We start from the raw sequence: 27,278 nt of genomic DNA on the forward strand, positions 1-27,278 counted from the left end.
TGATGAATCCCGGAGATAGGGGTGGTACTTGGATGATGGCTCTCTTGTAGAAAAGATCTTGTATCTCTGACTCTATGAGGTTTTGATCTATAGTGGAGAAGTGTATTGGTTGAGGGATGTCGTTCTGTGACGGAGGGGATTGGAAATCTATTTGATAGCCTGAACTGGTATTCAGGACCCATTAGTCTGAGGTTAGAGAAGACCAGGTTTGGAAAAAATGTTTCAGTCTTCCTCCTAGAGGAATGTGGGGATAGTTTGGGATAAAAAAAGCTTACCTGATGATGGTCTCGATCTAGGGAAACCTCAATGGCCTCGGGCTCTCCATGGACGTCCTCTGGTAGGGAAGAATGGTGTAGGTATGGTGGATGGTGTAAAGGTGGTAGGTCTGTCTGAGTGGAAGGGGGCCAGCTGAGTTTGTCTGAACTGTGAAGTTTGGCTAGGAAAGCGGCCCCTGCCTTTCCCAGCCCTGCCAACATTTTTTGGTTAGGGTTACTTTTTTTAAGGATGTTTTGACCTTGTCGAGAGAGGTAAACACTCCGACAAACTTTCCTATCTCCTTGATGAGGGTGTCTCCAAAGAGGAGATCCTCAGCAGACGTATCAGGGTCTGAGTTGGCCAGATGAGTAAGCTGTGGGTCCAATTTCATTAAGACATTATGTCTTCTTTCCAGGCTGACGGTGGAATTAATGTTTCCAGAGAAACAGATGGCCCTTTGGGCCCAGCCACGTGGAACTGGCGTGTCTACAGGTTGGCCCGTAATAACGGCTTGTTCGGACAAATCCAATAATTTTGTGAGAGGTCCTAATAAGTCTAGAAGTTTATCTTGACATAATTTGAATGATCTGTCCAGACCTCTTTTGGAATTTTTTCCCATTTTATTTAGGTATTTAATGATGATAGGGTCTAATTCTGGAGTATTGGGATATTTTCTGAGGCATAGTAGGTCTCGGACACTCCACTTTTAGTTTGTTTCTGGAGGATCTATCCAGGGTTTTGTTGACCCAAAGAGACAAAAAATTTGAAATCTGAGGTTGGGGAACCCACTCTCCAGATCTAGGGTGTTTTATCTGGTCAGGGTTGAAAAAGGGAATACCCTGACTGTCTAGGACCAGGGAGTTTGGGAGTTGGCTAGCCGAAAGTGAATCCTCAGGATTCTCTGAGGAGTCGTTTCCGTAGTAAAATGGCAATTCATCTTCCGAACCAGAATCTGAGTTATCTGATGAGGAGGTGGAAGATATATCTTTGTAAGAGATATTCTTAGCCCTCTTACTGACTGTCATAGCCTGGATATTGGTAGTCTCCTCCCGGACGGAGGGTTTTTTGTGGGGATTTTCGCCACAATTATCATTACTGCCTAAAGTATGCAGACATTCATTAGGATTGACCCTTCCCCATAGTGTGGGATTTTGGGATATTAGGGATCTTAGGGTCGTCAGTAAACCTCCTTTTCTTGGCAGATTTGCCTGATTTTTTGAATCCCTTGGCTAGCTCCATAATTGAATCTTCCGCTTAAAGGAAGTTGTCAGACGGAGTAGAAGGGTAAACTTGAGGTGTTCTTTGGTTTACAACCAAGGAAAATGATCTAGAAATGGATTCTTGAATAGATACCATGGCTGACTGTATCGCCACGGATACTGATTTAGATGCGGATTGTTCCACCATTTGTTGGATAGAATCCGTAGTTAATGCCTCATAGCCAATAGGCATGGGTTGACTGGATGGGGGATTAGGTTGTTCCTCTGAGGGGTTGATGTTGCTAAATATGTGTGTATGGATAGAAGAGAAAAAATTGGAAAATTAAATGAAGAAGGACTGTAGTATAATAGAAGATATTTTTGTACATATACATTATCGGCATATACCATAAATATATACAGATATGTATAAAGGCAACCACATGCGTGTAAATGCAGATGTAGAAGGGTAATACTTACAGTGGGGCAGTAGAAGGGGATATATCTATATATATATTTCTAATATTGTTTTATTTGTGGTGCTGACTGTAGAGAAGCAGGGAACTCTGTGAGGTGATTAGTTGCTCTGAGGTAATTTGAAAAGTGCGTGCAATCACCTCACAGTTTGATACATGAGACTTCAGCGCTGAGAGAGATATGGCGCCGATAAGGTTGTGGAACGGACTGAAGAGGGAAGGAGGTAAGTCTGGGGAAACAAGGCAAGCAATAGACCGGCAGAAAAGTCGGGTGTCAGGAAAAGGAGAGTGGAAAAGAAGATTGTTATAGTAGATAAGAGCAAAGGTCTCGATTCTGATTGGGAAAAGATGCAACCCTTTCAGGAAACGGCCAGTACAACCATGGCATTTAATATAAGCGATAGGACTAGCTCTATCAATTCATAAACACTATTAATAAGTATGAAGGAGACAACATTTTTTTATACGTATCTCTTCTAGTTGGGAGCAGCAAGAAAGAGGCGGGGTCTCTCCTCACCTCTTATACACTGGGAAGCTCACGGATTGGCTACCTGGACTTCTCATTTACATATTTGTTTACCTGTTTTTGAAAAAAACTTTCTTTCACCTGTTGTAATAGTTTTCTTGCTGCTATAGGAGAAGTAAAGAAAGTTATTGCACAATGGGAGCCTCCTGTTGCAATAAAATCCTGATTAGTGATGAATTGTCTCATTAGTAAGACTTCATAACAGAGAGAGACATCTTACCCCGGCCCTGACAACCAGGGCCCTGCACTGCTGCTCTGACTGCACATGCGCAGCTACACTGCCCTAACCCTAACTCTGCTCCCAAAGCCAAGACTGATCGAGATGTCTGGTCCTTATAATCAACAGACAGGTGGGCGCTTCTTCACCTGTGGGGACAGCCCTCACATCTGATGAACTCTTGCTAATAAGACAAATCGATTCATTACAATCTATTTGCTCATCCCTAATTCTGATTGTGATTATTAGTAATCTATCAACTTCACTGTTGTGTCAGAGACCCTAGATGACATTAACTGACCCTCTATCATTGGCTTCTGTTTCAGCACACACCCAGCGCCTGCTTCTTATCCAGTCCATGCTAAACAGAGCCCCCAGTTACCGCACACTGGAGCTGGAGCTGATCGAATGGCAGGAGCGGGAGCTGTTTGAGTACTTTGTGGTTATTTCTATGAAGAAAAAACCTTCGAAAAATACTTACATTCCCGAGGTCACGTATCAGTTTCCCAAGGTTAGTACGTACAAGAATATAACTACTATAATACTGCTCCTATGTACAAGAATATAACTCCTCCTAAATATAAATACTGCTTCTATATACAAGAATATAACTACTATAATACTGCCTCCTATGTACAGGAATATAACTACTATAATACTGCTTCTATGTACAAGAATATAACTACTATAATACTGCCTCCTATGTACAGGAATATAACTACTATAATACTGCTTCTATGTACAAGAATATAACTACTATAATACTGCCTCCTATGTACAAGAATATAACTACTATAATACTGCTCCTGTGTACAAGAATATAACCACTATAATACTGCTTCTATGTACAAGAATATAACTACTATAATACTGCTCCTATGTACAAGAATATAACTACTATAATACTGCTCCTGTGTACAAGAATATAACCACTATAATACTGCTTCTATGTACAAGAATATAACTACTATAATACTGCTCCTATGTACAAGAATATAACTACTATAGGGGCGGAGCCTAGCCACGCTGCTGAATGGCCGCACGAGCTTGAGCTCCTCCAGCATCCCGGCTCCTTTGCCCTAAATTAAGCTATCATTTGCATTAATATGGGGAAGACTGGCAAGGATAAGTCCAGAAGCAGTTCAGAGACGACCCCACTACACTCCAAGCAGCCAGAAATGGAAAAGTTTCTCAGGAAAACTCCGAGGCTTGCTGTGCAGAGAGGCCCTAACATGGCGGCATCCATTGCTCAAGATTCTGATGCAGGAGACCTCTCGGACGCGGGAAGTGGCTCGGACATTTCAGAAAGGAGACCCCGCGACCCACCGCTCTCTGAACGGACACTTAGAAGAGTCCTAGATTCAGCTCTCTCGCCTCTTAAGCAAGGCCTAACTGACATAAAAGATGACTTGAAGCATCTGGGCCAGAGAGTCGTCTCCCTGGAGTCTGCACAAGAAGACATCATGGCATACGAAAATAAAGCCTCAGAAGTCTTAGCGACCCACAAGGCCTTATTGAATGATGCATTCCTGAAACTAGAAGATCAGGAAAACCGTAGTAGAAGGCGGAATATCCGCATACGGGGCTTACCGGAATCGCATGCGGTGGAGGTTTTGCCGACAGTTGCGCGCGAAATATTTTCTACCCTACTGGGCGCAGAGCGGGCGGCCGGCATCGTGATTGAGCGCATACACAGAGCATTGCGCCCCAGACCAAAGCCACAGGAACCACCGCGGGATGTGATCTGTGGCTTATTGAGCTTCGTCGACACTGCGGCCCTCCTGCAGAAACAGCGGGAATCGGAAGTCCTGGAGTATGAAAACGCTCCGATTCAAATGTTTCAAGATCTGGCTCCGTCTACTTTGGCCAAACGGCGCCTGTTGCGGCCCCTTCTGGATATCCTAAAGAAATCATCGATTCCTTTCAGATGGTTGTACCCTTTCGGCTTGGCGATTTCCAGAAATGGTAAACTACTTACCGTTCGCTCTCCTCAAGATCTTGCCTCTGTCTGGGAATCGCTTGGGGTGCCTCCTGTCGACATTCCTTCATGGCTCCCGGCTGACCAAGATGGCCCCCTACCAGCTCCACCGCGTGTCGCTAACTGGCAGAAGGTTTCAGCTGGGAAATCCGACGGTCCGGGAAGGGGCAGGATGGATAAGGCCCCCACCTGATCTCCATCTTCCTCATTACCGCATGATGGCCCATGCGGTTCCTGGTTGCTATCTCCAGGCCTGGAGGTGACTGTCTTTCATTTTCATGTTTTTCAGTTTAATATGCTTACTGCTCTGCTTAACATGACAGGACATTAAGGAGTCGTTCCTTTGTTTTTCTGGACATTGTTCCTGTTGTTGCAGATATTGTTACCCCTATGAAGGGTAGGGACCGGCGAGTTCCCTGTGCTGGACATATTTTTGTTGGTCCATTGTTAGAGACCGCAAGGTGCTTTACTTGCCCCCTCGCCAGCTCAACCCTGTCTGGGCTGACGATAAGTGAAGCATTTACTACTCTATAGATTTCATGTTTTCTGCACTGGTTATTTACCGGTTTGTTTTACCACTGTTTTATTATTTTGATCTACTATGTCTCTCCCTCCTTTTTACCTTCCCTATCTCTGCTCTAGACTACTATATGTTATCAAGCATTTCCATGTATACCTTGTGCGGGCAGTTATGTGACCTGCTAATGCAATGGCATCTATTGTAGTTGCTTCTTTAAATGTGCATGGGTTGAACGAGCCATGCAAAAGGTCCCAAACTCTCTCCCTCCTTTTGAGGGACAAAGTTTCAGTGGCTTTCTTACAAGAGACTCACTTTAAATCCGGTAAGGTTCCTAACCTTCCCCCTAGGAAGTTTGCCCAATGGTTCCACAGTACCTATAGCACTGCCAGCAGGGGGGTTAGTGTGGCTGTGCACAAAAACCTTCCCTTCAAACACTCTGCTACTACTGTGGACCCAGAGGGCAGATATATCTTCGTAAAGGGTGTACTTGGTGATTCTCTTGTGACTTTTGCCAATCTCTATGCCCCTAATAGAGGCCAAGTCCCATGGCTCGTTCAAACCTTAGGCCTTCTCTCCTCGTTCACGGAGGGATTGCTTATCCTGGGGGGCGATTTCAACGTTGCCTTAGACCCTGCCATTGATACCTCCACAGGCAGGCCTTCTGTTTCTTATAGGCTCCTGAGACGGTTAAAAATCTCTCTGAAGAAATTGAAGGTCTTAGATGTGTGGCGCTCCCTGAACCCTAATGGTCGTGATTTTTCTTATTATTCCCATGCCAAAGCTTCCTTTCACAGGTTAGATTACTTATTCCTCTCTGAGTCACATCTGCGCAATGTCTCCAAAGCTCGTATAGGTTCCATTACACTTTCTGATCACGCGCCTGTTATCATCCACTTTTCCCTGTCTGGCCCACAGAAAAAAGAACGTCTATGGCGCTTGAATGACACTTTGATTTTAGACCCCGTTCATGCTTCTAAGATTAAAGCCTCCATTTCTGAATTCTTCCTGTTAAATGATACGCCGGACTCCCCTCCCTCCCCTTCCATACTATGGGAATCTCATAAGGTAGTGTTAAGGGGGGAACTCATTGCCTTAGGGGCTTATGTGAAAAAACAGAGGACGCAGGCTCTAGATGCTCTATTGACAAAAATTGCTCGCCTTGAGTCCTCGCACAAAGAATCTCAGGCCCTTCATACCTTAGCAGAACTCACGGAAGCTAGGACACATCTAAGAAATATGCTAAACGTCACATCGGCAAAGCTGGTACTGCGCTCAAGGTTTAAAGGGTTTCTACCACTTAGGCGTCACATATTTGGCTGTCAGACACTAGCGATCCGCTAGTGTCTGCTCTGGCCAACCATCCTAATATAATTGCTTTTGGGACGGTGGTTTGGCTAAAAAAACTACTTTTATTAATATGCTAATGAGCCTCTAGGTGCTATGGGGGCGTCATTAGCACCTAGAGGCTCCGTCTACCTTCAGAAACTGCCGCCCCCAGCGCGTCCCTCCAGCCCGCCCATCTCCTCCTGAATGCGATCCTCGTATGTATTCTGCGCATGCGCAGTAAATGTCTGACAGCTTCCCTGCTCAGACATCTCCACTGCGCCTGTTCCTCGGAGCACTATGGCGTCATCGCGCAGGCGCAGTGGAGATGTCTGAGCAAGGAAGCGGTCAGACATTCACTGCGCATGCGCAGAATACATACGAGGATCGCATTCAGGAGGAGATGGGCGGGCTGGAGGGACGCGCTCGGCGGCGGCAGTTTCTGAAGGTAGACGGAGCCTCTAGGTGCTAATGACGCCCCCATAGCACCTAGAGGCTCATTAGCATATTAATAAAAGTAGTTTTTTTAGCCAAACCACCGTCCCAAAAGCAATTATATTAGGATGGTTGGCCAGAGCAGACACTAGCGGATCGCTAGTGTCTGACAGCCAAATATGTGACGCCTAAGTGGTAGAAACCCTTTAAGGCCTACGCCCATGGCAATAGAGGAAACAGACTGATGTCAGCTATAGCTAAGAAGCAGTTCTCTGACTCCTTTGTTTCCTCTATTAAAGATCCAAAAGGGAAAGTACATAAATCCACCCCTGATATCGCCAAGGCTTTCTGCGCCTTTTATGAGGCCTTATATAATTTACCTTCCCCTAACGGGGCCACCCCTGGTGACCTCTCAGATGCCACGGATAAATTTCTACAGTCTCTAGACCTTCCTTCCATATCCCCAACAAAAGCGGCACACTTAACTAGACCCATTACTGACGCTGAAATCCACAAAGTGCTCAAGTCCATCCCCTCAGGTAAAAGCCCGGGCCCGGATGGTTTTTCCATCATTTACTACAAATCCTTTCAGGATATCTTAATCCCCCGTTTTCAGAATTTATGCAATTACCTCCTCACTGGAGGTTCCCTTGCTCCCCACTCCTTATTGGCACACATTACTGTCCTACATAAGGAGAATAAGGATCCGACTTGCTGCAGTAACTATAGGCCGATCTCCTTGCTCAATACTGATGTGAAGTGGTGGGCGAAAATTTTAGCTACCAGGCTCCAAGATGTCCTTCCTGACATTGTCCATGGAGAACAAGTGGGCTTTGTCCATGGCAGACAGGGGTCGGAGAACACGATACGGCTTCTTCACCTTATTCACTGGGCCAAGAAATCCTCGAAACCTTTAGTATTAGTGAGCACAGATGCGGAAAAGGCCTTCGACAGGGTCAGCTGGCAATTTATGTCTAGGATCCTGGCGAGGTTTGGTCTTTCTGACCAGTTTATCGCTGCCATTCATACTTTATATTCGGCCCCCTCTGCCATGGTCAAAGTTAATGGTGCATTGTCCCCTCCATTTCACATCACTAATGGGACAAGGCAGGGGTGCCCCCTGTCTCCGGCATTGTTTGTATTGGTGATGGAGACTCTTCTATGTAAAATCAGGGCGGACCCAGATATAAAAGGCCTCCAGGTGGGCGCTGGCACTCATATTGCTGCAGCATTTGCGGATGACCTTTTGGTCATGACATCCAACCCTAGAGAGGCCTTACCCAAGTTATTAAATATATTTGAGGACTTTGGGTTTGTATCCAATTTTAAAATTAATTATGGGAAGTCTATGGCACTTAACATTTCGTGCTCCCAAAATGTGATCAATGCGCTGAAACGCGACACTCCATTTGTCTGGGCATCCAGGGACATTACGTTCCTAGGGACACATATTTCGGCCAATGTCCAGGAGTTAGCCTCACTTAATTATACACCGCTGCTTCAGTCAGTCCGTACCCACCTCCAGAACCTAAAACTACCCTTTGTATCTTGGGTTGGAAGGAAAAATTACCTTAAAACCTTTATCCTCCCCAAATTCCTGTATCTGCTATAAACCCTCCCCATTTGGTTGCCAAATTCATATTTCACAGAAGTCCGCCGTGTGTTCACACGCTTCCTTTGGAATGGCAAATCTCCTCGTATTGCTTATTCAGTCCTCACTAGGGATAAGAAGCTCGGAGGCTTTGGGATGCCGGATGTTAAGGTATATTACACTGCTGTACAACTCTGTAGATGCGTAGCTGCTATGTCTCGTCGTTCTGGCTCCCTTTGCTCTCGCCTTGAATCTGCACTGCTCTCCAACCAAGATTGGCTCACTATGTGGGGTGTCCGAGCCTTTTCGGCTAACCATTATGCCTCCTCCCCGGTCTGGAAGGGTATGCTGGTAGAGTGGTCTAAAATGGTCCAATCCCAAACATTCAACTTCCCTAATCCGGGTATGCCATTTAAACTGCTACAAAGCTACCTCCACCCATCCATTTTAAACCCCTCCGGTATCTGGTCTAGGCTCGCTGACATGTCTTTGCGGGATGTCCTCCTACCGGATGGTAGTTTGAATTCGGATTTGCTACTAGACCTTCCCGAGGTCAAGACTGCGCCATTTTTCCACTTGGCTAACTCTAAGAGAGATATCGCAGGGGGTGTTAGGTCCCTTCCTGTTAACGGCTCTTTATCTTGGCTTGAGAAGAAAGTTATGGCCACTAAACCTACTCTCAGGCCGCTATCCCAGATGTATAAGGAAATACTATCCTCACTCCCTCCGGAGCTCCGTTTTCTGACCTCCTGGGAGAAGGAGCTCTCTCTGAGCTTTACGGAGCCGGAAAGAGCCTTTATTCTGGCGCATTCACACGGCTTTAACCGCTGTGTGAGGATTCAGGAGAATTCCTTCAAGCTCCTTAGTAGGTGGTATAAGACGCCTGAATTCTTACATAAATTGAACCCGGAAGTTCCAGAAGCTTGTTGGAGGTGCGGCCTGGGAATTGGCTCCTTGTCACATATTTGGTGGTCTTGCCGAAAAATTCAGACGTTTTGGAAATTAATTGAGCCTTTGATTAACCAAATTTGCAACTCTAGGACTGTTCTGGATGCTAAACTTATTTTATTATGGTGCCCTAATACTACCATCACCCCTGCCAAAAATAACCTTCCGACCATGTTGCTTACAGCAGCTAAGCTGCTTATTCCATTTCTGTGGAAAAACGACTCCCCCCCGACTATCCTTATGTGGACAGACAAGGTAGACCAGATCTACCGTTTTGAGGAGCTAGCACATTGGGAAACTAACTCACGTTCCCGCTTCCTAAAATTGTGGTCTCCATGGAAGACGTACAGAAACTTTGCTTAGTAGAGCAGAATTCCCTACCTCCCTGTTCTCCCCGTCCATCCCCTCTTGTATGTTCCCTTCCTATGCCCCCCATCTCTTTGTTAAATTTTATTTTATGTTTGATACACATGATTATATATGATGTTTGTACATGATGTATATGTCGGACTCATATTGTGATTCCTTGTCATTGAGCTGTAGTCGTGTATAGGCGTTTAGCCTCAGCTTTTTCTTTCAATAAAAAGAAATATGGTTAAGAATATAACTACTATAATACTACCTCCTATGTACAAGAATATAACTACTATAATACTGCCTCCTATGTACAAGAATATAACTACTATAATACTGTCTCCTATGTACAAGAATATAACTACTATAATACTGCTCCTATGTACAAGAATATAACTACTATAATACTGCCTCCTATGTACAAGAATATAACTGCTATAATACTGCTCCTATGTACAAGAATATAACTACTAAATACTGCCTCCTATGTACAAGAATATAACTACTATAATACTGCCTTCTATGTACAAGGAATATAACTACTATAATACTGCCTCCTATGTACAAGATATAACTACTATAATACTGTCTCCTATGTACAAGAATATAACTACTATAATACTGCTCCTATGTACAGGAATATAACTACTATAATACTGCCTCCTATGTACAAGAATATAATCTGCTCCTATGTAGAATATACTCCTCCTATGTACAAGAATTATACTACTATAATACTGCTCCTATGTACAAGAATATACTACTATAATACTGCTCCTATGTACAAGAATATAACTACTATAATACTGCTCCTATGTACAAGAATATAACTACTATAATACTGCTCCTATGTACAAGAATATAACTACTATAATACTGCTCCTATGTACAAGAAATAACTACTATAATACTGCTCCTATGTACAAGAATATAACTACTATAATACTGCTCCTATGTACAAGAATATAACTACTATAATACTGCTCTATGTACAAGAATATAACTACTATAATACTGCTCCTATGTACAAGAATATAACTACTATAATACTGCTCCTATGTACAAGAATATAACTACTATAATACTGCTCCTATGTACAAGAATATAACTACTATAATACTGCTCCTATGTACAAGAATATAACTACTATAATACTGCTCCTATGTACAAGAATATAACTACTATAATACTGCTCCTATGTACAAGAATATAACTACTATAATACTGCTCCTATGTACAAGAATATAACTACTATAATACTGCTCCTATGTACAAGAATATAACTACTATAATACTGCTCCTATGTACAAGAATATAACTACTATAATACTGCTCCTATGTACAAGAATATAACTACTATAATACTGCTCCTATGTACAAGAATATAACTACTATAATACTGCTCCTATGTACAAGAATATAACTACTATAATACTGCTCCTATGTACAAGATATAACTACTATAATACTGCTCCTATGTACAAGAATATAACTACTATAATACTGCTCCTATGTACAAGAATATAACTACTATAATACTGCCTATGTACAAGATATAACTACTATAATACTGCTCCTATGTACAAGATATAACTACTATAATACTGCTCCTATGTACAAGAATATAACTACTATAATACTGCTCCTATGTACAAGAATATAACTACTATAATACTGCTCCTATGTACAAGAATATAACTACTATAATACTGCTCCTATGTACAGAATATAACTACTATAATACTGCTCCTATGTACAAGAATATAACTACTATAATACTGCTCCTATGTACAAGAATATAACTACTATAATACTGCTCCTATGTACAAGAATATAACTACTATAATACTGCTCCTATGTACAAGAATATAACTACTATATATACTGCTCCTATGTACAAGAATATAACTACTATAATACTGCTCCTATGTACAAGAATATAACTACTATAATACTGCTCCTCCTATGTACAAGAATATAACTACTATAATACTGCTCCTATGTACAAGAATAAACTACTATAATACTGCTCCTATGTACAAGAATATAACTACTATAATACTGCTCCTATGTACAAGAATATAACTACTATAATACTGCTCCTATGTACAAGAATATAACTACTATAATACTGCTCCTATGTACAAGAATATAACTACTATAATACTGCTCCTATGTACAAGAATATAACTACTATAATACTGCTCCTATGTACAAGAATATAACTACTATAATACTGCTCCTATGTACAAGAATATAACTACTATAATACTGCCTCCGATGTACAAGAATATAACTACTATAATACTGCTCCTATGTACAAGATATAACTACTATAATACTGCCTCCTATGTACAAGAATATAACTACTATAATACTGCTCCTATGTACAAGAATATAACTACTATAATACTGCTCCTATGTTACAAGAATATAACTACTATAATACTATGCCTCCTTGTACAAGAACTATAACTAGCTATAAAGACTGCTTCTTAGTGTACAAGAATATAACTACTATAATACTGCCTTCATATGTACAATGATTAACACTATAAAGACTACCGTCCTCCTAGTGTACAAGAATATAACTACTATAATACTGCCTTCTATGTACAATGAATAATAACTACTTAAAATACTGCCTCCGATGTACAAGAATATAGCTAATATAAGACTGCCTCCTATAGGGATACAAGATATAACTTACTATAATACTCTGCCTCATATGTAACAGGAATAGAACTACTATAATACTGCCTCCTAGTAACTACTATAATACTGCTCCTATGTACAAGAATATAACTACTATAATACTGCTCCTATGTACAAGAATATAACTACTATAATACTGCTCCTATGTACAAGAATATAACTACTATAATACTGCTCCTATGTACAAGAATATAACTACTATAATACTGCTCCTATGTACAAGAATATAACTACTATAATACTGCTCCTATGTACAAGAATAACTACTATAATACTGCTCCTATGTACAAGAATATAACTACTATAATACTGCTCCTATGTACAAGAATATAACTACTATAATACTGCTCCTATGTACAGAATATAACTACTATAATACTGCTCCTATGTACAAGAATATAACTACTATAATACTGCCCCTATGTACAAGAATATAACTACTATAATACTGCTCCTATGTACAAGAATATAACTACTATAATACTGCCTCCTATGTACAATATAACTACTATAATACTGCTCCTATGTACAAGAATATAACTACTATAATACTGCTCCTATGTACAAGAATATAACTACTATAATACTGCTCCTATGTACAAGAATATAACTACTATAATACTGCTCCTATGTACAAGAATATAACTACTATAATACTACCTCCTATGTACAAGAATATAACTACTATAATACTGCTCCTATGTACTAGAATATAACTACTATAATACTGCCTCCTATGTACAAGAATATAACTACTATAATACTGCTCCTATGTACATGAATATAACTACTATAATACTGCTCCTATGTACAAGAATATAACTACTATAATACTACCTCCTGCGTACAGGAATATAACTGCTATAATACTGCCTCCGGTGAGGATTATATTTCTGTTCTCTCACGTGTCCGCGCTCTGCTCTTCACCTTCTTAGCATTGTGATGTACGTTTCTTGTCCACAGCTGGAGCGACCCACAAAGCAGGTGCGAGAGGCGGAGGAGAGACTGAAAGCTATTCCTCAGTTCTGTTTTCCAGATGCCCGGGAGTGGGTGCCAGTGTCGGAGTATAGCAGGTAGGGGGCATCTCGACACCTAATTTCAGAATAGATGTCAGGACATGAGACCACCCCATGAGTCCACATCCTGCATTATGGCTTCATATGGTTGCATGTCCTCTTTTGCAGTGAGACCTTCTCCTTCATGCTGACGGGTGAAGATGGCAGCAGGAGGTTTGGCTACTGCCGGCGACTACTGGTAAGTGCCTGATATTTCCACTTTTCCTGTCTTCTGTAGATCAAGTTGCCCCCTGAAGTTATAAAAGAGGGACCTAAACATCTCAGTCCGAGTCTAGCACAAAGTCTTGGGTGACGGACATTATTGGCGACTATGCCAGGGCCTATAGGGATGGTCACCCAGCATTCTTGGTTCCTCGCCCGACTATCCACCACAGTATGCTTGCTCTTTATCTCGCCCTTGTATTATGCAGAGTTACTTTTCCTCTTCCCTGTAAGTATGTCAGTCTTTTCTGTGGTTCTGGTATTCTATTCTTCAACCATGAAAATCAGGATGATTGTAGGTAGTTTTTCAGTATGGTGCGATTTTTCTCGTATCAGTGGAAAAGAATAAAGCTGAATGATGTTATAAAACTGTTGGTTCTGCTCTCACAGATGAGGGTTTGCTACAGTGTATGAGTGTAGACAGTCCTCTATGAGCTGGACACAGCAGCAGCACAATTCTGCCTCTGCTGTGTGAACAGTAATGACTCCACCCCGACAATAACAGCATAAGGAACCGTGCTACCGTTACCCATAGCAACTAGACACATGTCAAAGGGTTAAGTCCAAAAATGATTGATGTCACGGGCCAGAATGTGTAGCCACCCCTCTTCCCATGACATCCTGCTCCGTAAGTGTAGGAATACTCTCGGCATGGTCTCCCTGTGCGATTGTGCAATGAAATCTCTGTTTGCCTTTACAGCTTGTGTCTGGTACACGGCGTGACGCGCAGGAATGTTATTGTCATAGTGCATGTCAGCACAGCTGCAGGGAGCACATACCGGCCCAGAAATCACACAGTGGGGGGTGTAGTCCTGCGCTCACGTATTCTATACAATGGCTCCTTTTGCTGAACTGTACAGAGCAAAATGTCAATCTGCAGAGACCCAGTGGACTCGGGGTGCTATATGTGAGCCCCCCGCTCTGCTCACGGGGGCTCTTATGCAGATTTGATGAGATTTGTGTTTTCAGCTGCGGGAAATAATTCTTCTGGATTCATTATCTTGGCTCATTATGGGTGAATTGTGAGTGATTTCAGTCCCATCAGATGTTCTTCTGGTGATGATTCTGCTGGTTATAAAGTGGAGCACTTATCTTGTGTTCAGGTGTATGTAGGAGTGAGGGAGGCATACCCTGAACACCTGGTGCTGGGTCACATCTCCACAATCCTCCGTCTTCAAGGCCCCGTTCATTTCTCATCCTATCTCACGGGCGGCATTACATCTACCCTCCACCATGTATCCTAACATTGGAACTGGGTAATACTGCACAGGTTCACATTACCTATAAGCAAAGAGGATGTACTGCCCCAGTGCACATTTATACCGCCTCAGAAGGAATAGGGATGTGCCATCCCAGTGCACATTTATACCGCCTCAGAAGGAATAGGGATGTGCCAGCCCAGTGCACATTTATACCGCCTCAGAAGGAATAGGGATGTGCCAGCCCAGTGCACATTTATACCGCGTCAGAAGGAATAGGGATGTGCCAGCCCAGTGCACATTTATACCGCCTCAGAAGGAATAGGGATGTGCCAGCCCAGTGCACATTTATACCGCCTCAGAAGGAATAGGGATGTGCCAGCCCAGTGCACATTTATACCGCCTCAGAAAGAATAGGGATGTGCCAGCCCAGTGCAGGTTTACACCGCCCATGAGGAATAGGGATGTGGCAGCCCAGTGCACATTTATACCGCCTCAGAAGGAATAGGGATGTGCCATCCCAGTGCACATTTATACCGCCTCAGAAGGAATAGGGATGTGCTAGCACAGTGCACATTTATACCGCCTCAGAAGGAATAGGGATGTGCCAGCCCAGTGCACATTTATACCGCCTCAGAAGGAATAGGGATGTGCCATCCCAGTGCACATTTATACCGCGTCAGAAGGAATAGGGATGTGCCAGCCCAGTGCACATTTATACCGCCTCAGAAAGAATAGGGATGTGCCAGCCCAGTGCAGGTTTACACCGCCCATGAGGAATAGGGATGTGGCAGCCCAGTGCACATTTATACCGCCTCAGAAAGAATAGGGATGTGCCAGCCCAGTGCAGGTTTACACCGCCTCAGAAGGAATAGGGATGTGGCAGCCCAGTGCAGGTTTACACCGCCCATGAGGAATAGGGATGTGGCAGCCCAGTGCAGGTTTACACCACCCATGAGGAATAGGGATGTGGCAGCCCAGTGCAGGTTTACACCGCCCATGAGGAATAGGGATGTGGCAGCCCAGTGCAGGTTTACACCGCCCATGAGGAATAGGGATGTGGCAGCCCAGTGCAGGTTTACACCGCCCATGAGGAATAGGGATGTGGCAGCCCAGTGCAGGTTTACACCACCCATGAGGAATAGGGATGTGGCAGCCCAGTGCAGGTTTACACCGCCCATGAGGAATAGGGATGTGGCAGCCCAGTGCAGGTTTACACCGCCCATGAGGAATAGGGATGTGGCAGCCCAGTGCAGGTTTACACCACCCATGAGGAATAGGGATGTGGCAGCCCAGTGCAGGTTTACACCACCCATGAGGAATAGGGATGTGGCAGCCCAGTGCAGGTTTACACCGCCCATGAGGAATAGGGATGTGGCAGCCCAGTGCAGGTTTACACCGCCCATGAGGAATAGGGATGTGGCAGCCCAGTGCAGGTTTACACCGCCCATGAGGAATAGGGATGTGGCAGCCCAGTGCAGGTTTACACCGCCCATGAGGAATAGGGATGTGGCAGCCCAGTGCAGGTTTACACCACCCATGAGGAATAGGGATGTGCCAGCCCAGTGTAGAGAATAGAGAATGTACCTGGTGCAAGTTCTGACTGCCCGTGAGTTGGATGAGCGAAATTGTGATTTCAAGTTTGGCATACGAGCTTCGGGTTCAGGTTATCTAAGAATTCCTTTATGGATTCTGCTACCATGGACTATAACTTACCATCTGTGGTAGCAGAATCCATAACGAAATAGATGTCCCAAACCTTGTACGCCGAACTTGAGAACTGAAGTTCGCTCAACACTAACTGGGAAGGACGATATGCTAGCCTGGGGCTAGGATTGACATTCCATGAGGAAGGGGTATGTACTGGTATGGTGCAAGTTCTGGCCATTCACCAGGAAGGGTGATACGCTAATATGGTGCTAATTCTGACTGCATATGAGGAATAGTGATTTACTAGCTTGATGCAAGTTCTGACCGGCTGTGAGGAACAAAGAAGACCATATTCAGCTATAGACAGTCCGTAGTGTCAGAGGGCACTAGATAGATATATATATATATATATAAATGAAAAAATTCCACCGCACCTTTCTACCTTTATTTATATAGATATATAATGTGTGTGTGAATGTCAAAGCCATCCAAAGCATTGTTTGTCCATTATCTCCCATGATGCATCACTTTTTCATGCTGGATGGACCTTAGTCTCACATTACCAATCGCAGCAAAAGACCATAGGGTGGAGTCTGACAACTAAAAGCTGATGGGGAAAATAGGTGTCAGAGAGATAACCACAACCTTCTCCAGTGCAGAGACCGTACTCTAATACCGGGATTGACAGCCGCTACAGGTGAGGGCTGCGAGAATCGCTCTGGTGGAGGGGATTCTTTCTTTTTTGCTTTCACCTTCAAGAACTGGAAAAAAAAATTATTCCCTGATCTATAACATGACTGCGACCACCATCCCTTCACCCGCTGATCCTCGCCTTTTGGGGGCCTTGAGTTATGTTGTTTCCTTAAAACCAACAAAAAATAGTTTTCTGAGGTGTTATCACTGAGCTGGTGTCATGGACTGTAATCTGGCCACAAACGCCTCGCTGGACGGCGGCCAAACAGTGATATGGAACCTAAGAGAATTCTGGGCTCTGCAGTCAAACCCTGTATTGGTATCGGGTCATTATGTACCTGGTTTTTGGCCAGGAGGAGGGTTTAGTTGCCCCCTGGGCATCGGCCCACCAGGAAATTTCCTTGTAGTGTCTATGGCCAGTCCGCCCCTGGTCGAGTGAGAAAATGAGCATCATACTAAAGATGCCCCTGCCTGCTCTCCTGACACATCTGCTTGAATAAATACTTGTAATTCTCCATGAAATAACAATTCTGTAGCATCTCTTATTAGATCTCTGCATTGTGCTGTTCCTCTTTTATTCCTCCTAGAAATGTATAAATGAATTGACAGGTGATACCAGGTGCGGAATGTCCCTGCACACTCTGACATTATCCAGTCAGTGTTAAAGGTGTTTTCCGAGATATTTTTATTGATGACCTATCCGTGCCAGCGCATCCTTCCCTTCATTGCTGTCGACATCGCACCGACCAGCAGGTGTAACTACAAGCCCTTCTATTCCCTTCAATCCAAGTATATACTACAGAGCTGTCCCATTGAATTGAATGGGACGGCTTCTTGTAATTACACCTGATCACCGATGCAATGTTGATGGCGAGCAGGAAAACAATGAAGGGCACGGCGTGCGGCCTTCTCTTCAACCAGCTGATCTGCGGAGGTGCTGGGTGTTGGACCCCCACCGATTTCATATTGATCATCCTGAGGATAGGTCATCAATAAAAAATATCTCGGAAAACCCCTTTAAAGCACTTTTGTTGCTGGATCAGGTAGAGAACTGTGTCCTAGACCCATCTTCTGCAAGAACTTATTTGTTCATGTCGTCCAGGCCTCCTGCTTTGAACCTCATTTCTCCCTTGCTTGGTACAAGATACTGGCCGATATCCACTCCAAGGTTCCTAGATAAGTGTATAGATTTTTTGGCCCCTAAGCATGTACTTATAGCAGGGGCCCAGCTTCTTTGAAGTACTTGGGCTGCACAGGGATTTGTCATTGGTGGAGAACCAGCTAAGGACTTGCGATTACCGGTCACACTTCTTAGTTCATGCACATTCATTGTGTAAATCTGGCGCTCCTTGTAGAACGGACGGTGTGTAGGGGGCAGAGGAGGTCCATGGGGTGCAATTCCTCATCCAGAGGAATGAGGTCACAAATCACCTCATGTGAAAGGCCTGAGAAGTCTCAAGGGTTGTGGCGTCCAGATTAGAGCTGCGTGTGGTTTACATTCATTTCTTATTGTATTGGCAAACCTTGGAGATTACTCAGGGATTGCTATGGAGACTGGCATTGTAAGACAAAAACATGGCCGGAATAATGTCATTACCGGGCTCAGGATCTGGATCTCTTATATTTCCTCATTACCGATAATCTGATTACCACTCACTGATGATGTGAACAACAATCAGTGAGACAGTCTGCATCAGGGGGCAACGACCGGTGACTGCCGGGCATCTGCATCAGGGGACAACGACCAGTGACTGCCGAGCACCTGCATCAGGGGGCGACGACCGGTGACTGCCGGGCATCTGCATCAGGGGGCGACGACCGGTGACTGCCGAGCATCTGCATCAGGGGGCGACGACCGGTGACTGCCGGGCATCTGCATCAGGGGACGACGACCGGTGACTGCGGGCCATCTGCATCAGGGGACAACGACCGGTGACTGCCGGCCATCTGCATCAGGGGACGACGACCGGTGACTGCTGAGCACCTGCATCAGGGGGCGACGACCGGTGACTGCCGGGCATCTGCATCAGGGGGCGACGACCGGTGACTGCCGAGCATCTGCATCAGGGGGCGACGACCGGTGACTGCCGGGCATCTGCATCAGGGGACAACGACCAGTGACTGCCGAGCACCTGCATCAGGGGGCGACGACCGGTGACTGCCGGGCATCTGCATCAGGGGGCGACGACCGGTGACTCCAGACCCAGCCGCACATGTCGGTTTTTGATGCATACTTTTAATGGAAACAAAAAGCGATAAAGCAGGAGAAGAGTCTTCATGATTTGTTAATGTCTGACAAAAATAAGCACATTATAACCTGCACCAAACTGCTCTGTGTGAGCCCAGTCTGATCTAAAGCTCCCCGCCCACCCAACTTCAGACAATCCCGTGTCTTATTCCTTTCCTCCCCTGGGCTCATCCCCCTACTTTTAAATTCTCACTCCTGTCTGCTCCTCCCTCCTCATAATGTGCTCCCCCTCCTCTCAACCCTCTCTCTTCCTACACCCATTCTTTTCTCCAGTGCTCGCTCATCCCTCTTTACTGTGCTCATTCCTTCATCTTCCTTCTCTCATTCCTCCTTCTTTCTGCTTTCATTCCGCCATCTTCCTCCTCTCATTCCTCCATCTTCCTCCTCTCATTCCTCCATCTTCCTCCTCTTTCTTTCTGCTTTCATTCCGCCATCTTCCTCCATATTATTCCTCTTATTCCTCCTCTCATTCCTCCATCTTTTTCCTCTCATTCCTCCTTATTCCTCCATCTTCCTCCTCTCATTCCTCCATCTTGATCCTCTCATTCCTCCATCATCTTCCTCCTTATTCCTCATCTCATTCCTCCATCTTTTTCCTCTCATTCCTCCTTATTCCTCCATCTTGATCCTCTCATTCCTCCATCTTGATCCTCTCATTCCTCCATCATCTTCCTCCTTATTCCTCCTCTCATTCCTCCATCTTCCTCCTCTCATTCCTCCATCTTCCTCCTCTCATTCCTCCATCTTCCTCCTCTTATCCCTCCATCTTCCTCCTCTTATCCCTCCATCTTCCTCCTCTCATTCCTCTCGTTCCTCCATCTTCCTCCTTTCATTCCTCCATCTTCCTCCTCTCAATCCGCCCTCTTCCTGGGCCCATTTCCCCTTCTTGTGCTGCCTGCACCTTTGCTCATTCCTTCTGCTCCCATTCCTCCCCTTCCCCCACGTACCCTTATCCACCTGAGTTAATAAACCTCTTCCATCGTCCAGAACATGATTGTGTCCATCAGAAGTGACTTGTCGCTACATGGGTTCCTCCTCTCATTCCTCCATCTTCCTCCTCTCATTCCTCCTTATTCCTCCATCTTCTTCCTCTCATTCCTCCATCTTCTTCCTCTCATTCCTCCATCTTCCTTCTCTCATTCCTCCATCTTCCTCCTCTCATTCCTCCATCTTCCTTCTCTCATTCCTCCATCTTCCTCCTCTCATTCCTCCTTATTCTTCCTCTACTTCCTCCTTATTCTTCCTCTCACTCCTCCATCTTCCTCCTCTCACTCCTCCATCTTCCTCCTCTCACTCCTCCATCTTCCTCCTCTCACTCCTCCATCTTCCTCCTCTCACTCCTCCATCTTCCTCCTCTCACTCCTCCATCTTCTTCCTCTCACTCCTCCATCTTCTTCCTCTCACTCCTCCATCTTCTTCCTCTCACTCCTCCATCTTCTTCCTCTCACTCCTCCATCTTCTTCCTCTCATTCCTCCATCTTCCTCCTCTCACTCCTCCATCTTCCTCCTCTCACTCCTCCATCTTCCACCTCTCACTCCTCATCTTCTTCCTCTCATTCCTCCTCTCACTCCTCCATCTTCTTCCTCTCATTCCTCCATCTTCCTCCTCTCACTCCTCCATCTTCCTCCTCTCACTCCTCCATCTTCCTCCTCTCACTCCTCCATCTTCTTCCTCTCACTCCTCCATCTTCTTCCTCTCACTCCTCCACCTTCTTCCTCTCACTCCTCCATCTTCTTCCTCTCACTCCTCCATCTTCTTCCTCTCATTCCTCCATCTTCCTCCTCTCACTCCTCCATCTTCCTCCTCTCACTCCTCCATCTTCCACCTCTCACTCCTCCATCTTCTTCCTCTCATTCCTCCTCTCACTCCTCCATATTCTTCCTCTCATTCCTCCATCTTCCTCCTCTCACTCCTCCATCTTCCTCCTCTCACTCCTCCATCTTCCACCTCTCACTCCTCCATCTTCTTCCTCTCATTCCTCCTCTCACTAATCCATCTTCTTCCTCTCATTCCTCCATCTTCTTCCTCTCATTCTTCTATCTCATTCCTCCATCTTCCTCCTCTCATTCCTCCATCTTCCTCCTCTCATTCCTCCATCTCCCTCCTCTCACTCCTCCATCTTCCTCCTCTCACTCCTCCATCTTCCTCCTCTCACTCCTCCATCTTCCTCCTCTCACTCCTCCATCTTCCTCCTCTCACTCCTCCATCTTCTTCCTCTCACTCCTCCATCTTCCTCCTCTCACTCCTCCATTTTCTTCCTCTCACTCCTCCATCTTCTTCCTCTCATTCCTCCATCTTCTTCCTCTCATTCCTCCATCTTCTTCCTCTCATTCCTCCTCTCATTCCTCCATCTTCTTCCTCTCATTCCTCCATCTTCTTCCTCTCATTCCTCTTCTCATTCCTCCATCCTCTTCCTCTCATTCCCCCTCTCAGTCCTCCTCTCATTCCTCCTTATTCCTCCATCTTCTTCCTCTCATTCCTCCCTCTTCTTCCTCTCATTCCTCCCTCTTCCTCCTCTCATTCCTCCATCTTCCTCCTCTCATTCCTCCTTATTCTTCCTCTCATTCCTCCATCTTCCTCCTCTCATTCCTCCTTATTCTTCCTCTCATTCCTCCTTATTCCTTCATCTTCCTCCTCTCATTTCTCCATTTTCCTCCTCTCTATCCACCCTCTTCCTGGGCCCATTTCCCCTTCTTCTTGTGCTTCCTCCACCTTTGCTCATTCCTCCTGCTCCCATTCCTCGCCTTCCCCCACGTACCCTCATCCACCTGAGTTAATAAACCTCTTCCCTCGTCCAGAACAAGAACATGATTGTGTCCATCAGACTTGTCGCTACATGGGTTCCTCCTCTCATTCCTCCATCTTCCTCCTCTCATTCCTTCATCTTCCTCCTCTCATTCCTTCATCTTCCTCCTCTCATTCCTTCATCTTCCTCCTCTCATTCCTCCATCTTCCTCCTCTCTTTCCTCCATCTTCCTTCTCTGATTCCTCCATCTTCCTCCTCTCATTCCTCCATCTTCCTCCTCTCATTCCTCCTTATTCCTCCATCTTCTTCCTCTCATTCTTCCTTATTCCTCCATCTTCCTCCTCTCAATCCGCCCTCTTCCTGGGACCATTCCCCCTTGTTCTTGTGCTCCCTCCAACTTTGCTCATTCCTCCTGCTCCCATTCCTCCCCTTTCCCCACGTACCCTCATCCACCTGAGTTAATAAACCTCTTCCCTCGTCCAGAACAAGAACATGATTGTGTCCATCAGACTTGTCGCTACATGGGTTCCTCCTCTCATTCCTCCATCTTCCTCCTCTCATTCCTTCATCTTCCTCCTCTCATTCCTTCATCTTCCTCCTCTCATTCCTCCATCTTCCTCCTCTCATTCCTCCATCTTCCTTCTCTGATTCCTCCATCTTCCTTCTCTCATTCCTCCATCTTCCTCCTCTCATTCCTCCTTATTCCTCCATCTTCTTCCTCTCATTCTTCCTTATTCCTCCATCTTCCTCCTCTCAATCCGCCCTCTTCCTGGGACCATTCCCCCTTGTTCTTGTGCTCCCTCCAACTTTGCTCATTCCTCCTGCTCCCATTCCTCCCCTTTCCCCACGTACCCTCATCCACCTGAGTTAATAAACCTCTTCCATCGTCCAGAACATGATTGTGTCCATCAGAAGTGACTTGTCGCTACATGCGTTGACCTGGCCGCTTCCTGTCCTGCTGGAGCGATATTTCATAGTGTGAATTCTCTGTAGATATTATTCCTGGACTGCTCCAGGGCTCAGGAATGTGATGCTTTTACTGGCACACAGCGGCCGTTCTCTTTCCTGGTGTCTTTCCAGGACCCCTGGCTGCATTCAGAATTCCTTCAGATTTGACACAATGGGGTTTAACCAGAATCCAGCATACTTGATTTAATCACCGTGGCTGGCCATCTCTTCTACCTAATATGGACAAAAGACCAGATCCAGCCCCTCGTATGTGCTGACATCTGGAAATACTGGGGGCCACACCTGTCCTTGTGTCTCTTGCTGCCTGCACATGCCATTAAGAAGGGGCATTATCCCGACAGGAATCCCAGAAACCTGAGGGTCACAGGCCCTTGTAGTGCAGACCTTCTCATATTGGATAGAGGCCTCCTAGGCTCCAGTCGGGAGAGCAACTTCCACCCCTTCCACCCACATATAGACTGCAGAAGTGTGAATGCTGCATTTGGGGCAATCTCCACTCGTTGTGGAGGAGGGGTGTACACAGGACACATGTGAGCAGTAAAGCCTCATTCACATGTCAGTGTTTCACAGACGTGTTCTGTACGTGTTCTCCACGGACAGCACACGTCCCCATTCATTTGAATCTGTGTATTCACACATCGGTGTTTTAGCGCGGTCCGTGGGTCAGTGTTTTTAGCACGGATGCAAGCTCTATTTTGTCCATTAACGGATCCATCACGTCCATTATAGTCTATGGTCCGTGAAAACCACGGATGCAATCTGTGTTTCACAGACCATTAAGAAGAGATGCTTTGAAAATTATTTTTCAGCTGTTCAGTGTCAGTAAAACACGGATGCAACATGGACAGCAAAAAAAACTGACACACGTACCCAACACGGATGCATCACTGATTTGGACACGGATGTGTGAATGAGACTTAATGCTTTGTAACTTCTTGTCTGAAGTGTAATGTAGATATACACTCACCTAAAGAATTATTAGGAACACCATACTAATACGGTGTTGGACCCCCTTTTGCCTTCAGAACTACTCAGGTAGCCCGTGGCATTTAAACGATGGCCAATTGGCACTAAGGGGCCTAAAGTGTGCCCAGAAAACACCCCCCACACCATTACACCACCACCACCAGCCTGCACAGTGGTAACAAGGCATGATGGGTACATGTTCTCATTCTGTTTACGCCAAATTTGGACTCTACCGTTTGAATGTCTCAACAGAAATCGAGACTCATCAGACCAGGCAACATTTTTCCAGTCTTCAACAGTCCAGTTTTGGTGAGCTCGTGCAAATTGTAGCCTCTTCTTCCTATTTGTAGTGGAGATGAGTGGTACCCGGTGGGGTCTTCTGCTGTTGTAGCCCATCCGCCTCCAGGTTGTGCGTGTTGTGGCGTCACAAATGCTTTGCTGCAGACCTCAGTTGTAACGAGTGGTTATTTCAGTCAACGTTGCTCTTCTATCAGCTTGAATCAGTCGCCCATTCTCCTCTGACCTCTAGCATCAACAAGGCATTTTCGCCCACAGGACGGCCGCATACTGGAGGTTTTTCCCTTTTCACACCATTCTTTGTAAACCCTAGAAATGGTTGTGCGTGAAAATCCCAGTAACTGAGCAGATTGTGAAATACTCAGACCGGCCCGTCTGGCACCAACAACCAGGCCACGCTCAAAATGGCTTAAATCACCTTTCTTTCCCATTCTGACATTCAGTTTGGAGTTCAGGAGATTGTCTTGACCAGGACCACAACCCGACATGCATCGAAGCAACTGCCATGTGATTGGTTGACTAGATAATCGCATTCATGAGACATAGAACAGGTGTTCCTAATAATTCTTTAGGTGAGTGTGTATAGGGAAGGAGTATAATAAATGTCCTGCCCAATCTGACTCTAAATCTGCACTGTATTAAGTGGCATCTATTACTCCCTGTTATTAACCACTTTAGGTAGAGTCTAGTAGCAGCTCTGGATGTGACTGGAGCATAAGATCATGTAAGTATGATCCTGGCATATTGAATCATAGCAGTGCTGAAGAAGTACTGGTGTAGCAGAGTGCTCCTGACCACCCAGCGAGCTGCACTCACAGCCTAGAACTTGCTCTCAGAATAACATTGACTGTATTTGGGTTAGCATTAATGTGATCGGCTCCAAATTACAGCCTCGAGATCCCAAATTACAGGCTGCGGAGCCACCGCAATATGATAATGAATGGGGAGGACAGCCGCCATGATCCTGAGCAAATATCCGAATATCAGCAGATTGTCCCCTTGTGAGGTACATGAGGTTACTGCTGGCCCTGTGTCAGTGTTAAAGGGGTGTACTGACATTTTGTATTGCTCCTATGTCTCCCCCTTTAAGGCCGGTGAGCTTTGTGCTGTGTAAATGATGGGGTTTATAGCTTGTAGATCACATTTGGGGGCACCGCATGGTTTACTTTGATCTTTTCCTTCCTTCATTCAAGATCTAATGCAGATCATTTCTTGCCCCACAGCCCAGCGGGAAGGGGCCCCGGCTCCCTGAGGTGTACTGCGTCATCAGCCGGCTGGGATGCTTCGACCTGTTCTCCAAGGTAAGAGGACGCATCCTGTACATAACAATAGTGTCAGAAATGGCGTAAGTGTCAGATCAATTTTCAGGTTTCATTCATCTGCTCCAACATACAGAACTGCAACAATTTCTTCCACGCCTTTAGCATATGACGCTTGCCCAGATCATTACAGGGTCTTCTTCTCCACAGTTTAGACAATTTTTGCAAATTTGCCTCATTTGGTCCATTTATGTGATCAGACCACCATCATCACATCTCAGAAATAAGCGCTAAATTACCAGATTTCACACCCGCAAACTGTGCCATAGATTTATAGGGGTATCCTGGGCATGTGCCCAGCAGACATCTTTCCACCAGGACAGCAGTGCAGACCCCCAGCTCTCTCCATCTCACCCCACCATGCTGCTGGGAGCGCAGAGCCATTTGAGTGGCCATCACCTCTCAGGTGTCTCCATATTAGAAGTGGTTTGTTCTAGAGATGTAGCAGAGCTACGTTTGTCGTTCTCAGGAATTTACTAGATCAGTATATTGCACACGGTAACTTATTTTATGTCTGTAGATCTTGGATGAGGTGGAGCGGAGGAGGGGGATTTCTGCTGCACTTGTCTACCCCTTTATGAGGAGTCTGATGGAGTCACCCTTTCCGGCCCCAGGGAAAACAATCCGAGTGAAGACGTTCCTTCCGGGCGCTGGGAATGAGGTACTGGAGTCATTTTGTTTAGTGTCTCATGCGGTTGCTCTACAATTCCTGGTCTTCATGCAATATGTTACCGTCCGCATAGGTCATTGAGCTGCGGAGACCGATGGATTCACGGCTGGAACATGTGGACTTTGAATGTCTCTTCAGATGCCTCAGCGTCCGACAGATCATCCGGATATTTGCCTCGCTGCTGCTGGAGAGAAGAGTCATATTTGTGGCAGAGAAGCTGAGGTAAGGACGGGACATGGCAGCAGCTGCATCTCTGTTTAATGCCAGTAGTCTGTTCTAAAAGCTATAGCATGCCCTGGCAGCCTGTAGTGTGGTGATGTCACATAAAGGGGTGGAGTACTGTGGTGATGTCACATAAAGGGGTGGATAATGCGGTGAACATTGTGGTGATGTCATATTTTGCGCCAGTGCCCTGTTGTGATGTCACATAAGGGGGCAAGTAGTGTTGTGATGTCACAATTGGGGGATAGCATAATATACATAGAGGTTTTGTGCGCTCCTGACCATACAGAGGTTACTGGCTGATGAACATGTCTGCTCCCAGTACCTGGCCCTCACACCAGATGTCCTGGGGCGTCCAGTTACACTTAATTGCTGCCTGTGACTAAGAAGCTGGGATGTGACCTAGATATTCTGCGACTGTACATTCGTTCCTCCCTCATCCTGCCAGTCCCTCAGTGGGGTCAGTTTTCACATCCAGATATGA

The 27,278-nt window shown here is 45.3% G+C and overlaps 1 protein-coding gene across 1 annotated transcript in view; it reads left to right on the forward strand.

Moving 5' to 3' along the window:
- Positions 1-27,278, forward strand: part of DENND2B (DENN domain containing 2B) — a 128,422-nt gene that overhangs the window by 75,328 nt on the left and 25,816 nt on the right. The window contains exons 8-13 of the mRNA XM_044273077.1: positions 3,000-3,184; positions 13,501-13,610; positions 13,722-13,791; positions 25,807-25,884; positions 26,423-26,563; positions 26,646-26,794. Of these exons, the coding sequence (XP_044129012.1) occupies positions 3,000-3,184; positions 13,501-13,610; positions 13,722-13,791; positions 25,807-25,884; positions 26,423-26,563; positions 26,646-26,794 (733 nt within the window). The remainder of the gene's footprint in view (positions 1-2,999; positions 3,185-13,500; positions 13,611-13,721; positions 13,792-25,806; positions 25,885-26,422; positions 26,564-26,645; positions 26,795-27,278) is intronic.

Source organism: Bufo gargarizans, unplaced genomic scaffold (assembly GCF_014858855.1).
Source record: "Bufo gargarizans isolate SCDJY-AF-19 unplaced genomic scaffold, ASM1485885v1 fragScaff_scaffold_376_pilon, whole genome shotgun sequence".
NCBI lineage: Eukaryota > Metazoa > Chordata > Amphibia > Anura > Bufonidae > Bufo > Bufo gargarizans.